Below are 17095 nucleotides of genomic sequence, written 5' to 3' on the forward strand. Positions count from 1 at the left end.
CACATCAAAACTACCTTTGCTAGTCCTGAATGCACTTCATATCAATAGCGAAGGGGATATCATGAATGTTCCGAATGGCTTTGCCGCGCTCTCCTACAATATCTCACCCAAATTATACAAAGTCTTCCTCCTGTCCATCGTAGTCCTCCAGTTCGTCATCAATGTCATCCTTCTTTGCCTTGCTCGATGCATTGTGTTTCCTTTCCCTTGCAATCTTTGTTTGTCTCAAGCTACTCGCTGTGCCAGATGCTACGTCTTCTTCGATGTCATCTGTCATTGCCCTGCTGAATCTGGTCTGCCTCCTTTCTTTTGTGCCCCTGCCGTCTCTCCAACTGTTCATGCAATGAGCGCACAGCTCATCCTTTCTATCAACAAAGTTGTAGTTTGAAGGATGGCCATGCTTTTGCCAGTTCGGGCATGGATATTTGTTGTAGCCACCACCAGAACGCGGCAAGACATCTGACTTTGCGATTGGAGAGTGGGATGGGGGATCCATGCGAGTCGATCGTGGACGAAAATGTCGAGTTGAGATTGCCGCAGCCCAAGTCGAATTATCCCCCGTGTTATGAACCAACCCATCAGACCTCAACTGTTTGAGTACTGGTTGAAGCTCATCGACGGGAGTATCAAATGTAGTCGCGAGATCCGAAATGTTTTCGCTCACTCCAGACAGGCTTCTCAGGTAAGACAAAGCGCGATCGGCTAGGCTATTTGATTGATCATAATCCTGGTTGGCATCTGTCTCTGGCTGAGCTTTGGAATCACCGCGCTTTTCAGCAATGGCGTTGCCCTCATCTGACGTGGGCTGCTCCATGGACGTGAGAGACGCCGCAGCAAGTCGTTGAGAAGCGAGAGCGTTTCGAGCATCTGCTTCCTGTGCCAACTGCTCCAATTCTGGGTTGCCAATCTCCACAAGACGTAGGTAGTTGTTCTTGAGCATAGTCGGTGTCTTTGTACCCATGTGATTCGCCATTGCTGTCCAGTCCGTGCCAAAGCTTGCAACATTGATTTCGAAATCCTTTAATTCGGAGATAGACCAGTAGCTAGATGGGCTAGGTCTCGCACCCGGGGTCGATCCAGGAACTTGCGCGATGTCTTGTCCTGATTTTGCTGCTTGCAACCGTAACTCGCGTACTCTTGTTCTACCCTTATCGGTCAAAATCCAGAGCTGTTCGCTAGGCTGACTAGAGATCAATTCGTTGGCTCTTAGGTACCTGATCGCAGGCCATAATGCGTCAGTAGAAGTTTGAAACTCCTTGACCACGTGAAGTAGCAGTGGTCTGCCGCCTACACGATCCATGTATATCAAGACTTGATCAGCGAGAGCATCTATACCAGTCTCGCTTTGTTTCTCTGGTTGATTCTCTTGATCTGATGTACGAAGCACGGTGCTTGGCTCCGAGATAACCCAGGTCTCGTCATTGACAGTGTTGTGGATTTTGCCCTTTGCAGCAAGGTCTTGTAAGGTCCTCGAGATGTATCCAGGATGGACGGGCATCAATGCAACGGCTATGTTTCTGAAGTGCTGGCCGATGTAAGAGCCAGGTCGGGTCTTGAGATCTTCGTTGAGGTAAGCGAGTATTCGTGTCTCCAGTTCCAAGTTCTCTTCTGCGATCGTCATGAATTGCGTATCGATTCCTGCTACGTCATAACGTTTGTCTTGACTTCGATCTTCGACGTTGCTTAGTAGTTCATGTAATTGAGGGGACAGATCTTCGTAGTAAGGAGATCTTCTAGAGTCGTCGGCATGTGCATCCGGTGCAATGATTGATCCTGGGCTTGTCGCTTCTTCGATCTCGTTCAACCCAGTTTCCTTCTGCGCCTGGTTGTTACGATTGACGGCCTGTTGGAGGACATTCCATGCTGCATTTGCATCAGACTCTTCCGCAATGCGAAAGTGCCATATGTCGGTGAGCGGAATTCCTTTGTAGTTTCTCCTTTCTAGATGTAAAGTCATGACGTTCAGATGATTGAAGCCAGGTTCACCGCTGCGATCCAAACGTAGAGTTGCGCCTGGGAGATCTATCGTCGTGTAGGGACTGTCGTGTCTACTGCGCTCTTCCAGATATACATCAATCTTGTTCTTGTAGACATACAGAAATGATTTCATCCACTCTCCAGATGTTCGTGGAGGGAACACTTCGACGTGGAGTACCGCAGGTGCCTCCTTAGCTGCTGCATTACGTTCGGCTTTCGAAGAGTGTAGCGCACCGGCGTTGTCCGAAGTGGCATCATCGGGTCTCATGGGATCAGACTTGTCGACTGCATTGACTCCAGTTGATGCTGCTCCCTTGCCCATGTAGCTATTGCGATCGACAGCCTGTTGAAGCACGTCGAACAACGCGTCTGCTTCCGGCTTTCTGTCGGTGCGAAAGAACCAAGGATCCCTTGGTTCTCTTTCCCGTTCTCCCAATCTGTCCACATATAACGATATCATATTCGGGTAGGGCTGGTAGGCCCTTTCCTCGCCATCACCAGTGCGACTCAATCCTATATTATTAGCCTCAAGGAGGTCTATTTTCGCATATTGTTGTTCTGGTCGATGAGTCTTGTCGAATTCCACAATGATCTTGCTCTCGTAGACGTATAGAATCGAATCGATCCAGTCGTGAGGTTCGTACGGATCCCTGGCCTTGACACGAATTACCGCACGTGGTCCAGTATCTGGTGCAATCGGAACCGCACCTTCGACTTCGGGAGAATGTGTCTCCTTGTCATATTTCGAGCGTTTCTCGTCCTTAGTGTTGACATAGGCATCAGAGCGAGTAGTCAATGTGCCCGACATGACGCTGGAGGACTGCTGAACTTGATCGTTCAGCTTCGCAGCATCAGGCTTGTTGACATCAGCAGATAGATCTTCGACAATGTCCTGTTCTCTCTTCGCGGCAACTGTTGGCTGGGGGGTTGCTGCTTCTCCGACCTCAGCTGACACTTTCTTCTCCCGCTCCTGGCTACCACGATTGATAGCTCTTTTGAACAGCTCGAGAAGCGCGATTAAATCATCAGCTTCAGAGCTACGGAAATTCCATGTTTCTCCCCGGTCTGGTACTCGCGGTGCAGTCCACAAAGACACTATGTCGTCTCTGCGGCCGTCCACGTTTGCGATAGTATCCTTGAGATCTACTGAAGCATACGGAGTATGACCTGTAGCATCTCCTGATTCAGGATCATAGTCTCCAGAGTACATCTCGATCTTGCTCCTGAAGACTCGAACCCATGAGTAGAACCAGCCTCTAGTCTCGGTGTGTGGAGACAGGACTTCTACTCGGACTACCGCTGGTTGTTCTGTAGCCTGCGCAATATTGTCTGGGTCGTTCGGTATCGAAGGGTGCTCTGACACAGGCGCATCAGAGTCCGCAGTGTCAGGCTTTTTGACTTGAGTGAATGTATCCTCAAGGACATAACGTCCGCTTTTTGCAACGGTGGAGAGTAACAGCATCGAACTGGGCAATCGTTCCACCGGCATCTCCAGTTGCTCCCTTTGGCCCTGCTCGTCCGCTTTTCTGTACACAAGTGCATCTTCAGACATCTCCGTTCGCTGTAGTACCGCTTCGGCGAAATGAAAGCCGGGCTTGCAGAGTTCGTGGGTTCTCTCGTAGAGGCCGCCTTCGCACGCTTTGCAAGTCCCAACATGTAGCTCGAAGTCCATCAAAGTTTTGGCTTCATCGTCATTCCAGGCCCGTGACTTTACTGGCTGCTTGCCGGATCTGACCTCGGTGCTGGCCGCGGCTTGGCCCATAGGTTCCGTCATTGCGAAGTTGACGGCAGAGGCCACCTTGGGGGAGGCCTCCGTTCCAGCAACCGGCAGAGAGGGCTGATTCGTGGGAACCGGTAGTACCGAAGAAGAGCTTTCCTCGACCTGCGCAGGCTGTCTCGCCAGTATAGTAGGCGAATTATTGCCCTTCGTTGGCGGAAAGTAGACTGGCAAAAGGCTCTTGTAGACGAACTCGTCATTGGAAGAAAAGACAACGAATATGATCTTATCAAGCCCATTCCCCGGCTCAGCGGATTCCAGAAAGCGTTTCACTTCCTCCATCGCCAACGACGCGCAGTCGCGCCGCGGGTAGTTCCGCATGCCGGTTCCGATACTCGGTATCGCAATGGAAGTGGCCCTCATGAGTACGGCATCATGCAGAATTGCCCGGTAGATGTTCCTCAAGATGTTCTTGGTATCGCTCCTGAACACTCCAGGCGGAACGACATGGAGGATATGTTTGGCTGGGAGAAGGTATCCGGCAGTCGCTTTGACGTCGCCTTCTTCACATTTACCGAAGGTTGAGACTTCTGAGCGCAATTCGTCTCCTCCTTTCTTGAAGATGCTGCGATCTAGAGTGCCCATGCCGGAGAAGCTTGGATCGGTTGAGTTTACCACGATGTCGACTTCCAGCCTCGTGATGTCCTCTCTCAGTAAGCAGACAGTGTGGTTGAATAGCGTGGACGGTTTTGCCATGGTGGGCTTCGCTTCCAGTTGGCCCAGTATGTAGAGCCTCGCTACGGGGGGTATTTGATGAATTTGGATGAGTCCGCGAATTTTGGGGGTAGGCCGTTCAGCCTCACGCACGTACAGCACCTCATCCAGGTGGTCGCGGATACCTTCGGCATCTTGACCCTTCTGCTTGACACCATAGGTCTCCAAGATCTGACGCGCTCTTCCCATCGCATCTGGTTCTGCTTTGCCAAGTATTAGTACCTCTTCCAAGCTGTTGGCGAAGATCCAGCTATAGTCAAAGACACTCGTAAGCTCAAAGCCATGCTTGGCTCGTATATCGGTGTTGGCTTCGGTCCAGATAGACTGCGTATTTCCAGCACGGCCCTGTTTACGTGCTCGCTCGGCGATATCCATAATGTCAGCGCATGCCGTAAGAATGACGGAGCATAGTAAGTTGAGGTCGCCCAGACTGCGCTTGAGCTCCTTCGACCCTAAGAGGTATTTGCGGATCGAACTCAGCGTAGAGTCGATCCTACGCATGTCGTGAGCACAGACCGTACTTTGCGTGCCGAAGTCGTAGGTAACAGTGACTACAGTCAATGCATTTTGAAGTTGCGTACGTGCCTCTAGTACCTGAGCTGCCAGCGCAGCACGATTCGCGGACCAGTCTGAAGTTCTCGCTCTGTCCAAGTCTCCATGTGTGGGTGGAAAGAATACCGGTAGAAAGTCGGTATACGCCTTCTCATCGACTGCTGCCCGTACGCAGAAGATTATTCGCTCAGGTCGATGTGTAGGATGTGAATCCAGGTATTCCCTGATCTCTTGCAGCGCTATACGTGCAGCGACACGTGCAGGGAACATGCAACCTCCAGTGCCCAGGCAAGGAAAAGCGATCGTTTTGAACTCGTAGTTAGCCGCCATTCTCATGGCACTCCGATAGCACTCGGAAAGAACGTTGAATTGGCCTACCCCTTTGCGGCCTGTATATCCTGGTGCAGCTGCATGAATTACCCATGAGCTTGGAAGATTGTGGCCGTGTGTGAGCTCGACCTGGCCCACCTTGACCTTGGCTTTTGATCTCGCCTCTTCTCTGAGACCTGAACCGCCGGCTTTATAGATAGCGTGATGCAGAGAATCTGGATCAGGATTGGCCTGGAAGTTACCTGAAGCATTGCTGACGATGGCATCCACCCTTAATCTCGTTACGTCGTAATGACAGAACGAGACCATCTGATTGTAAGCATCGTTTGGCGCAAAGCTCTGATCGCGCTGCAACAGCCGCCTGGACTGATAAAGCGAGCGTAACGTAGGGATTTCGGCAGTCGTAATGATTGGCTGTTTGCTTGATTCTTCAACTTCTTCGTCATACGTGTCAGACCCGGATGGAAGAATCTCGGCTTCTTCCGTGGTCTGTGTATCCACTGTTGGCTGGCGGACGAAGGAGCCGTCCTTCTCTACAGCGAAAGTTTGTCAGTATGCCGTTTATATTGCAAGCTTTCGTGAACCTCATATAGACATTGACTTACTGCTTGTGCCAGCGGTTCTGGTGAATGTCCACTTGCTTTTGTTCTTTTTACTCTTGAACACAAGGTTGGGGAATCGTTGATAGTCATACAGCGCAGTTGCTTGTTCGCCCACCAGATCATCGGCGAACGTGATAAGGCCAGTCCATGAGCCGTAGCCGCGATAAAATCGTACCGATAGAACTCCTGGTAACGATGAGACGTGTTGTCTAAACGCCTCCCGTTCTTCCAGATGTTTCTGGTGCTCGGGCAATATGTTTTCATCAAGCTGTTCATTGTCGGATTGCTCGTCTTCCGAGTCGTCCAGGTCGTTCACTTGATTTGGGAACATTGCCAATCGATTTTGACTTTCGTCTGGAAGTTGCTGTAGCATCTCTGCCGAAAGTAGACCTCGGTCAGTGCCGGCTAGTCCGAGTGAATACTTTCTCAGTGCCCCATATAGTCGATCTAGTTGAAACTGGAGTTCGAGCCCGTGGCACTCCCTGCCAAAGGCTTCCCGAAAGCGATCTGCGATATCATGTGCTGGCATGTGCTCTTTGTACTCAAGCTGTACTAATAGGCGGTCTTCCTCACTAATCCCAGACTCAAGATACAATTCTACAATCCGCTCTCTTAACTGCTCGGCACGCATCTGGAGTGCGGGAATTCGGTCGTGGTAACTTTCGCCAAAGACTTCTGGAAAGCGCGCTGTGATATCCTGCCCCTGCGAAGACTCTGTTCCCATGAGCTGTAGTAGTAACCGGTCTTCCACACTGAATTCAGATTCAGAAGACTGTCCGGAATCCGGTTTTCTGTTGAGAGCGACCACTTTGTTGCTTGGATTGGTACTTATCGACTCGGGCAAAGACTGAGAATTGGAGCTCCCACGGCTTGCAACACTACTAGCACCATCCTCGTCGTCTTCCCTGCCATGCGGCAAGGCAAAAGTAGCAAGGCGCTCCAAATGATTAGCAATGTGGCTCTGCAAATCGCCCAAGCCTTCAGTAGCCGTGGGAACGAAACATATCGGACACTTATCTCGCGAGTCCACGGCTATGGTCTCTCCGATCTTAGCCATGATAGCTATCTGGTCATCGGGGAAGCTGCCGATATGTTCCTGTCGAAGGTGGTTCTCAAGACCAGCTTGGGTATTGTATAAGGCGTTCACATGTTCAGGGCACCGCCAAAGCTTGCGATGAGTCGCTTCGTGTTCCGCCCACTCTCGACGACTACGGAAGAGCAGTTCGGAACTCTCGCAGTCTCGGTGTGTACAAATGTACGGCTGTAGGTCTTGTAGCAGATGTGTCTTCCATGCTCGGCCTTTGCCATATCGTGCAGGGCAGACGATCCAACAGTATGGGCACTCGAAGTCCTTGTCGCAAGTAGCAGCCTTTGGAGGGGGCGGTAGATCGATGCCTTTTCCGTCCAAGTCTTTCACGGTGACTGCGTAGCTCGTCACGGATTTGGTGTCTACGATATCGTCTAGAGACTGGTGATGGTGCGTCGCCTCTGTACCAGATAGCAAGGTTTTCCCAGTTTTTTGACTCGGCGTCGGCTTTGGGGTATTGATCGTTGGCATCGGCTAAGACCGAAGTTAGATCATGTTCGAAATAGTGCGTTAGGAGACAGCTGATGGAAGGGTACGTACTGGGTGAGCTTCAAGAGTGTCATGACGCATCGGAGTTGGCGCTTCGTTCGCTGTAGGTTTGCCGGCATCTGCTATGTCTTCGGAATCTGCGGAAGCGCCCAACTTATCACGATCTACCATAGTCAGAGTGTGCAAGATGCAGCAATGTTAGTTGTCGAACTTACGACGCTTCCAATACTTGAAATGCCGCCTGCGCAATGTGATTGAAGAGCTCAACCGCTCAGTCAAGAAGTCCTGATCTTCCTCATTCTGTGCAGGATGCGTCTTCCGTAGCTGCGAGAGTAGCTCTCGAACATGCTTTCGATCCAGTTCAGCATACACACCGAGGATATCCACACCAGTTTCTGGATCCACTGGCGTGTAGGCAGAGGCTTTGAGCGATCTTGAGCGTACTGTCGGTGTCCGGATGCGGACGCTGAGCTTGTAGAGGTTGTCGATGATATCCACGATTTCTTCATATCTCATCCGCAACTCGCTTCTAGGCTCGTCGCTGTCAGAGTCGTCTCCCTCTTCCTCGCTGGACGAGCCACGGTCGCTATCATCATCAGAACCCTTCGATGGCGTTTGCTGTTCATAAGGCAGGCGCGCCTCGGAAACGATAGCATGTGTTTCATTCAGATTCTGCTCAAGCTCATTCAGTAGTCTGAGGGCGCTACTGAATAAGACGGGGGATCCGCGCAGCCTGTAGTCGAGCGAGCTGTGGCCTTTCTGCAACGCTCCCAGATTGCCAGCCCACACTCTGAATCTTCCGACCTCATCGTCGAGTGTTTCGCTCTCAATCCATTGTGACCACTTCCCGTTGCTTGCGTCGAGAGCTTCGGTCAGTATCTGGAAAGCGCGTACATTGGAAGCTGTCGCAAGCCTAAGAGTCGACATTATGGGCGCTCGGCATGTCGGAGCAGGCGCAAGCGAGGGGAGCCTTGAAGTGCGGCGGCGATCGCACAACCCCAACGCTGGAGTAGTTGTTGATGCGCTGAGCTACTGGTAGCCCGAACCAACTGAGTCGTTGATGCCGACGAAAGGACGGCAGGCAGATGCTCTTGTTACTACAACCCTCGACTGCAATGGGATGGTAGATGGTAGGCGGTTAGTCAGCACTCGTGTTGTCAGCGTGCAGCCTGAAGGCTGCGATGCTAGGATCTTTCAGGATAGTGGGGGCGCAGTTCAGGCGCCTCGCGGGCAGTGTTACCTTCTGCTGTCGTAAACTCTTGTTGCTCGCGAAATGAGACACTTATGTCTCCTCTGCCTTATCGCTCGCAACGCAGTCATCATGCTTTAACTGGGAGTCGTGTTCTTCGCGTGATTGCCTGACAGCCCTGAACCCCGCTCGGCCCTCGTTCCTTCCGTCGCCCACCAATGACACGCGACATCGACATTGATTCGAAGAACGGGCAATCGCGACGATGAGCGGCATCGAGGTCGCTGGCCTCGTACTTGGCGCTCTGCCGTTGATCATACAAGGTAGACTGCCTTGCGCCTTGGAAGCGGGTGATGGGTGCCTGCTTGACAACGGGCTAACTGCGTATTAGCGATAACCTCCTATAAAGAAGGACTCGACCCTATCAAGGGCTTCCTGAAATGGGACAAGGAACTTCCCAAACTCATTAGAAAACTGGGAGCTCAGCATGACCAATTCAATCAAACGATCCAGATTCTCTTCGGATCCATCACGACAGATGCCGAATGGCTGAAGATGTCAACTGATCCTAGGGCTTCACTAGAGCTATGGAAGAGCAAGGAGACAGCGCTCCAGGAGAAGCTCCAAAACACCTACAAGTCCTATCAGAACACGATGACGGAGATAGCAAGGATAATGACCAAGATCGCAAGCAAATTGGATCTGGACAAAGCGGCTGAGCTTACACGAAACGATCTCGAGGCAATCCTCGCCGCACATCCCAAGAAGGCTGACGACACGTTCGAATTCGGCAAGCGCGTGAAATTCGCGATGAACAAAAAGAGCGTCAAAGGGCTTCTCGATGAACTTGACGAGTGCAATCGACAGCTGGAGAGATTTACGGAAAAGAGCGAAAAGATCGAGACGTTTCACAAAGCTACCAAGCCGTCCTATGCCACGCGTTTGCAGAAGCTCCAACGATACGCCAAGATCCTACACGAGTCGCTCAACCTGTGCTGGTCGTGTGCCTGCAAGTCTTCCCATACGGCCAGCCTGCAGCTTGAGCCGCGGGAGAGCATATTCGCTTCACGGCATCACAAAACGTACAGTTCGTCATCGAAGACATGTTTCAACGTTTCTTTCTCGACCATCTCGTCGGATAGCCATGGAGCGCCCTGGTTGTTTCAGGCTGCTGAATTCCATGTAGACGACGAAGAAGAGGAAGGCTGTCTCACACCGATGCCTTCTCCTAAACCCAGGGTAACAAAGAGCGTCAGCTTCGGATCGCTTCCTCCATACGCAGTCTTAGATCCCGGAACAAGTTCCTTACCTTCTTATGAAGAAGTCAGCGACTTGTGTGCATCGATCCAGCAACTACACAAGACGTCTTCGACTATCGGCTTCTCATTGAACAGCAAGAGCAAACTACGAGGCGCCTACTCAGTTGACAGCGCAGACGCATACATGCCCAGTACAGAGTTGATATCGCTCGAGACCTTATTAGAACGTCCGCCAATGATCAACGGAAAGAAATCCAAGCTGAGTAAGAAAGAGAGGTACAGCCTAGCTTTGACCTTGGCGTCCAGCATACTCTACCTGAACTCAACTCCATGGCTCGCTAGCAAATGGACTGCGCGGGACATCTTCTTCCATCGGACGTCAGATCCTACTCGTCCAATCGACATCACCCGCCCATATCTCGCTCCAAGCCTTTTCGATATTCCAAAAGACGGAGAGAAGAAACCGAAGCCAGTGACTTTCGAGAACAACATACTCCTCGCGCTGGCCGTAGCACTACTTGAGCTCTACTTCGGCACAACAGCCGAGAAATACCGGAAATCTGAGATTGAAGACGAAGTTGCAAACGCACAAGTGCCAGAACAGTGGAAAATGCTTACCTTAGTGCATACTTGGTCACGCAATGAGGCTGAAGAGATGTCTGCTGCGTTTCAAAGTGCAATCGGATACTGCAGCAGTCCCATGGCTAGCTTACAAAATGCCGACTGCCTCCAAGCTGCAGTTGAGAATATTGTGCTACCGCTGCAGGAGGAGCTCAATCAGTTTTTGGGCAAGACATTAGGTTAGCGCAGCGCTCTAGCTATACGAGCAGAGCGGTTCCACACAGCATCAACCTCAAGGAATTCATCTATGATACTGACTCACCCAAATATCAACATAAAGCATCCCAAGAATTAAGCCCGGCGTCAGGAGAAAGCGTCAGAAGCAGACGGAGCCGCGCCTCCCAACTACATGCCGGGTCGGGACGAAGGCCGCTTACCCAACGCGCATCAGCTCGTATCCGACCCACGCGGCGGGCAATACGACTCTGGGGTAGATCAGGCCAACTAGTGCGGCAAATCCCCGAAGCCAAACTGAACGTCGCAGATCGAGCGGCGAGGTCAGAGGTTGCGATGGAGGAAGAACAATGTATCCACAGTAGCCACATCGGTTACCATGCGATGTGGCGAGAGAGGGCGGGGCCTAAAAATAGGAGTATGAGCAAACAGCCTCACAGGACCCCCGCACCCCGCTGCTGCTCACGGCGAATTTCGCACAAACGCATGTTCCCGGTTGCGCGGCAAGAATGTGATTCGAAGGGGTGTCGTACGAAGCTTTACTAGTGGAGGAGGAGGCACTTGGCGGGGTACAAAGTTCAAGGACGGGCTCTGGTAGTACATGACGGATGCTAAGGCTGCGACGCAATTAGGGCTACATGTCACAGTGTAGCGGAATTCGCCGGCATGTTAATCTGAAACGCAATCCAAGGCTACACTTGATCACTCGCGTTCGCTCGACACAGTGCATGGCCGTCAATCTTACATGTGCAATACGTGCTTGCCGACTATCGGTCTACGTCATGAACTCTGCTAACCGCATCATGGACCGACATTAGCTGGACCCTTTGGGAGATTATGGCGGAAATTGGAGATCTTAGCGGGGGGAGCGCATTATCTGCGTCGAAGGATGCGGTAGCTGGTGAGTGAAGACGCAATAGCAAGGCGCGCATCAAGCCACGCCGGTCAGCCTTATCTACAGCTTTGGAACTTGCCAGAAATTGCTTGTTGTACATGGCCGAAGCGTTTGACCGAGCTGGCGCGTTTGAGCATAGGTGCGGCAGAAGTGTCGGACATTGGGATTGTTTTTCCCAAGACACGGCGAGAGCATAAAAGTGGCTCTGTTTCGTTTTACACCGCCTGGACGACGCCAGAGATGCAAGCTGCACCTCCTAACGGGGAAGGGAGCGATAACAAGCTAAGCAAGCGAAGCCACCCGGCAAAGCCTCTAGTTGGCGCGCACGACGCCGCCCAAGTCTGAAACAGGCCCACGGTTGGACGAACGGCGCCGACGTGAGGCGGCGAAAATGGGCCGCATGGGGGTTAGGGGAGGGAGTGAATTGGCCACGGCAAGCTGTTGGTTGTGTAAAAGGAAGTGATGTCTGGTGGTGGTGATACTGGGTGGCAACGGCGATACCTAGGGGTGTTAAGCGCTATTAATAACTTAATGACCGCAAAGCCGGGGGTAATTCAAGTTGGCTACGGAGAGGGGAGGGTGGAGAGGGTGAGGAGAGGAGGGAGCGGCGGCGTTGAGTGGTTGCAGGGCTTTGTTATGCAGGCGACGAACCATAACAACAACACAACCAGCGTCCTCACGACCGCACCACGACACTACTGTTGTAGACTTGTAATCATTCACCCTACGGTTTGGCGTGCTCCTGTCCTGAAGCAGTCCTGCAGTGGGCCAGCAGTGCGCATTCAACGCTCGTCAATCAGTCCAGGGCCATCCCGGTCGAGCTTTGTCTTGGCGTGTCGGCACCCCTTAACGTCACCTGCAATCCGTTTTCTCGATTCCAATTCAAGCTCCTGCCACGCCGACGCAGCTACAAGACTCCCCCAGCGCTCCAAGCCGCCCGACACTCGCTGAGCCCCGGAACACTTACAGCCCGCCAGCGCAGAGCGCACCCTCACGCTCTTTTCGCTGTTCCGCGCTCCCTCGCTCACCACCACCGCCATGGCACAACAGTACGAGCCCCCGGACTTACTGGCGCCGCTCCCCCGCGCAGCACCTGACAGCACCTGGCTAACAGCAGCGCAGAATCACCGCGTCCTTGAAGGACTTCTGGCACACGATGACGTCGTACGACCGCCACGCCTCGCACGACTCGCCCTACCGCACCGGCCGGCACATCCCCATCCCCCAGAGCCGCCACGCCGCCCTCACCTCCATCACGGCCAGCGGCGCCGAGTCCCGCACCGACCTGCACTCGCCCTACCAGCACGACGAGCTCGCGACGAGCAATGGCTTCATCGGCTCCCCCAAGGGCCCCATGTCCCCCAGCTCCCCCTACTCGCCCGGCATGCGCGGCTCCCTCAGCCGCCAGGCCACCATGGACTCGGACTCGTTCCCCCAGGGCGCCAACGGCCAGATCCCCATGCAGGACTTCAACGAGGGCCTGCCCCCGCCGCCGCCTGTCAGCCACTCGTGGCGGCGCATCGACCGCTGGGTCGAGGACCACTACCAAGAGCTCTTCGACAACATGTGCGAGGGCTGCACATCCAACGACGTCAACGAGCTGGAGCACGAGCTTGACGCGACCCTGCCCATGGACATCCGCGAGTCGCTGCAGGTCCACGATGGCCAGGAGCGTGGCGGACTGCCGACTGGTGTCCTCTTCGGTCTCATGCTGCTCGACTGCGAGGAGATTGTCATGGAGTGGAAGAACTGGCGGAAGGTCGCCGAGGAGTACCTCACCACAAAGGTCGACTACCGCACACCGCAGATCCCAGTAAAGGCCTTTGCTGGCTCCTCGACCGCTCCCCCCGTTGCCACAGTCCAGAGCACAGGCAACCCGCTCTGGCGACAGGACCTCCTCGCGCGCCAGGACTCACAGCCCCAGGGCGCCGTACAAAAGGCATACGCCCACCCCGCATGGATCCCTCTCGCTCGCGACTGGGGAGGCAACTACCTTGCCGTTGATCTCGCTCCCGGTCCCAACGGCCAATGGGGCCAGATCATCATTTTCGGCCGCGACTACGACACCAAATACGTTGTCGCGCGCTCATGGGGCGCTCTATTGGCCATGGTCGCAGACGACTTTGCCTCGAAAGACGTATCCATGGACGAGGAGACGGGCGAGCTGAAGCTGCTAGCTTTCAAGCGCCAGAACGTAGAGCCGCCTTACCTAGAAGTCCTCCGCTGGCGGTGTGACCAGAAGCACGGCCGCCGGCCACCCAAGAGACGCCCGAACAGCGGTCTGCGCGTCAACCCCAATGCGCCGGGTATGGTCGTCCCCAGTAGCACTGCGAGCAGCCCCTACCACAGCCCTGTAATGGGCCCCGAAGACCGCGGCCGAAGCCCCCACCGCCTATCCAAACCGCCCAAGGGCGTCAGCCCACGAGGCAAGCTCTCCAGCCCGCTAGCCCGGGTCGCAGAAGAGAACCCAGCGCCCATCCGCGTACACACCAACCTCGACTCCAAGACTGCGACTCCCCAGGAGAACCTCATCTCCATGGACACCCCGCGACCAAGCGACGAGTTCCCCGCCGCTCGTCTGCCCACACCGCGTGATAGCCTCAGCAGCGACAAGGAGAACAAGGATGTCAAAGATGACAAGGAGAACAAGGACACGAAACCAGCTGCCCCTGCCGCGGCCGCTCCCGCGCGCTCGTCGCTGAAGAGCCCCGTCACTGCCACCGAGGCGGAAGACCTCAAGACCGTCGAGATATAGGAATCGAGGCGTAATCATTTGCCCTTCTACCACCACCACCACCACCATCACAATAACAACGCTTCTTCCCAGCATTGATGAATCTACTACTTTTTTAGAAAGAGAGCGAGCGAGACAGAAAGAAACGGCTGGATACCTAAGGGACAGAACCAATATACACGTTTACGGAGTAAGCAACGGCGTAGCAGGGAAACTTGGGTGGCGGGAATCAGTGGGGCGCGGATTGGGGATTAAGCATGTGAAACATTAATTCTTTCTACGGTCTTGACTGAAGTGTGTGTATTGATGCAGCGTTTTCTCTCCCTACGTTCCCATTTTCAAGGTTTCTTTGCGAAAGGAAAGGCTGAGGAGAGGCCGATCTGTGCAATAGGCGTTTCTCTTCTTCGATTCTTCGATTCTGGCTCATTGAATGCAACTGTTTACTACTTGTTCTTCTTTTCTTGCTTCACATGTAACAACTTCAGCGGATGCTTCATCTAGTACGCACGTTTATGTGGAAATGTAACAACACAGTACAATGTCAACCTGATTTCCTCATATGCTACGAAGATCATCGACTGTCGTTCGTTACCTGTACGACACCGCGTACCAAAGTTATCGTATGTTCACCATGATTACCATGACTACCATACTTGCTTTCTTTTTCCTCACACCTGGGCACCTTTCCATGCTTCTTTCGGTGTTTTACGCTTGGCCCCCGACAACCCACTTGGGGCATATTTGCTTCTTCCCGTTCTGCCCACCATGACTCGGCTATTCATATCCACCTAGCATCCATTTGCTTCTTCCCGCGCCCCCTCTTTCCGCTTCGAACTTCCCGGGAGGTTTTATGACATACCCGCTTGTTTCGGGGGTTGCTATTCTGGGTTGAAACTTGTCTGTGTGTTTGGGTGAGTGTTTAGAGGGGGGTTTGTTGAGAGGAGGACCTCGGAAGGAGTGAAGGACGTGATTGTGATGGAAGAGAGACGGGGAGGGTAGTATCCAGGTGTTGTTGGAAGATAGACATGGCATGGAATTCGGTGGTCATGTCCGCGGATACTGGTCATGTGCGTACTTGGGACTTGGCTGTGCTGGTGGATTATGCAGCGGGGAAAGGTGAACATTAGGTTTGTACCGAACTTGGTTCCTTGGTCCATGGCACAGTATGTAGACTTCGCTGCTGACATAGGAGAATGATGATACTGTTCGCTAATTTAGACAGGGCGGGGTGTTTACTGTGCCTCGTGACACGGCCTCTCTCTGCTTTGTTCGCATGGCGAACAGCAAGGTCTGTTGCGAACAGCATGTGAGTCAACGAAACGGCGTGCATCAACTGCTATGTTTGACAGCAGTCGCCTCGGTGCTTTCTTTCCTCCACGAAGATACCTAGGTGTGCTTTTTCTACTAGTGACCGACCAGTGTCGCTGTGCTATTTTCCCCTCCCGCCAAGATGACCACATCCCTTGGGATAACTGCATCCAAGCGATGTAAGCTAGAAACCCTCCTAGCTAACTCCACGACACTCCTCGGCTGTACGTTAGTCGTTTTCGTCACCACAGTCTTTACCTAGCTTTCTAGCCCAGCGATAGTTCCAACAGCAGTCGTAGCACATTTACTTGATATCAATCCGGGCGTCCAGTCTTTCCTCTGAACACACGAGTCACCGACATTACTCCCCACGGAACTAGTCACTGGACAGCTTGTTTCCGCATCGACACTGTTTCTACATCCCCTCGACACAGTAGCAATGGCGCCGGGGATGACGATGCTGAGGCTCGGCATGAGGGTGGTGGAAATCCAGATGAGAAAGATGAGGAAAGATTTGAAGGTGAAGAAGACACAGAAAGACCGGGAAAGAGTTACTTCGTCAAGATAGCGCAGGGCGGGAATGGGAAGAGTATGTTGGAGGGAGAGTTTCGATCCGCCGCTGATATGCAAAATGTGTCACCGCGATTCTGTACTAGATGGGTTGCCCAGGGCCCTTTCTCAAAAGCACAAGAAGAAGCTCTCGACGACGAGTACAAATATGGGGATCAGAACACAAGAGAAGACAAGGCGCACCATTACTACATCTCAGAGTTCGTAGCCATGCGCCCGCCAACCCCCTCCGACATGCAACTCCTAGCCCATCAACTCGCCCTCTTCCACGCCAAAAGCGCGGAAAAATGCGACGTTCTCAATCAACGCGGTCGGCCGCAGGGAAGGTTCTTCGGGTACCACACCACGACGCACAACGGCAAACTCGCACAGGATAATACGTGGACGACTACGTGGGAATCATACTTCACGCGCAACATGAGAAGGATGCTGGATTACGACGAGAAAGAAGGCGGCAAGCGCTCGGTAGAAGCAGAATACCTACTCGACGCTTTGTTCGACAAAGTCCTGCCGAGGCTTTTACGTCCTATGGAGATGCACGGAAGGAAGATCAGTCCGTCACTGTGTCATGGAGATGTGTGGGAGGGGAATGTAGGCGTTGGAGAGGGAGGGGAGAAGTTGGTTTTCGATCCGGGCTGTTTTTGGGGGCATGCGGAATGTAAGATGTTTGTTCCAGGGCGGTATACTAGGGGAAGAAGCTGATCTTCATACTACAGATGATCTCAGGACTCTCAACAAGGAACAGCGAGACGAGTATCTACGACATGTACCTGCTCCCTACCCGGAAGACGACTTTGAGGCGAGGATCATGCTGTTT

At 53.1% G+C, this 17095-nt stretch overlaps 5 protein-coding genes across 5 annotated transcripts; 2 read left to right on the forward strand and 3 right to left on the reverse strand.

The window, feature by feature from the left end:
• Positions 1 to 112: 112 nt before the first annotated feature.
• On the reverse strand, positions 113 to 4969 carry J4E90_003187 (uncharacterized protein; the record flags this gene model as incomplete). The annotated part of the gene is made up of 2 exons (XM_051432758.1): positions 113 to 4920; positions 4966 to 4969. The coding sequence occupies 2 exons, from the start codon at positions 4967 to 4969 to the stop codon at positions 113 to 115; spliced, it is 4812 nt and encodes a 1603-aa protein (XP_051294180.1).
• Positions 4970 to 5935: 966 nt separating this feature from the next.
• Positions 5936 to 7609, reverse strand: J4E90_003188 (uncharacterized protein; the record flags this gene model as incomplete). The annotated part of the gene is made up of 2 exons (XM_051432759.1): positions 5936 to 7413; positions 7606 to 7609. 2 exons carry the CDS (start codon positions 7607 to 7609, stop codon positions 5936 to 5938), a joined length of 1482 nt encoding a protein of 493 aa, XP_051294181.1.
• A 117-nt stretch (positions 7610 to 7726) lies between these two features.
• J4E90_003189 (uncharacterized protein) lies at positions 7727 to 8337 on the reverse strand (the record flags this gene model as incomplete). Its single annotated transcript, XM_051432760.1, has 2 exons — positions 7727 to 8276; positions 8333 to 8337. The coding sequence occupies 2 exons, from the start codon at positions 8335 to 8337 to the stop codon at positions 7727 to 7729; spliced, it is 555 nt and encodes a 184-aa protein (XP_051294182.1).
• A 733-nt stretch (positions 8338 to 9070) lies between these two features.
• J4E90_003190 (uncharacterized protein) lies at positions 9071 to 10781 on the forward strand (the record flags this gene model as incomplete). Its single annotated transcript, XM_051432761.1, has 2 exons — positions 9071 to 9074; positions 9109 to 10781. The coding sequence occupies 2 exons, from the start codon at positions 9071 to 9073 to the stop codon at positions 10779 to 10781; spliced, it is 1677 nt and encodes a 558-aa protein (XP_051294183.1).
• A 2041-nt stretch (positions 10782 to 12822) lies between these two features.
• J4E90_003191 (uncharacterized protein) lies at positions 12823 to 14421 on the forward strand (the record flags this gene model as incomplete). The annotated part of the gene is made up of 2 exons (XM_051432762.1): positions 12823 to 12830; positions 12897 to 14421. 2 exons carry the CDS (start codon positions 12823 to 12825, stop codon positions 14419 to 14421), a joined length of 1533 nt encoding a protein of 510 aa, XP_051294184.1.
• Positions 14422 to 17095: the final 2674 nt, after the last annotated feature.

Source organism: Alternaria incomplexa, assembly GCF_024043165.1.
Source record: "Alternaria incomplexa strain BMP 0042 chromosome Unknown scaffold_3, whole genome shotgun sequence".
NCBI classification, from domain to species: Eukaryota; Fungi; Ascomycota; class Dothideomycetes; order Pleosporales; family Pleosporaceae; genus Alternaria; species Alternaria incomplexa.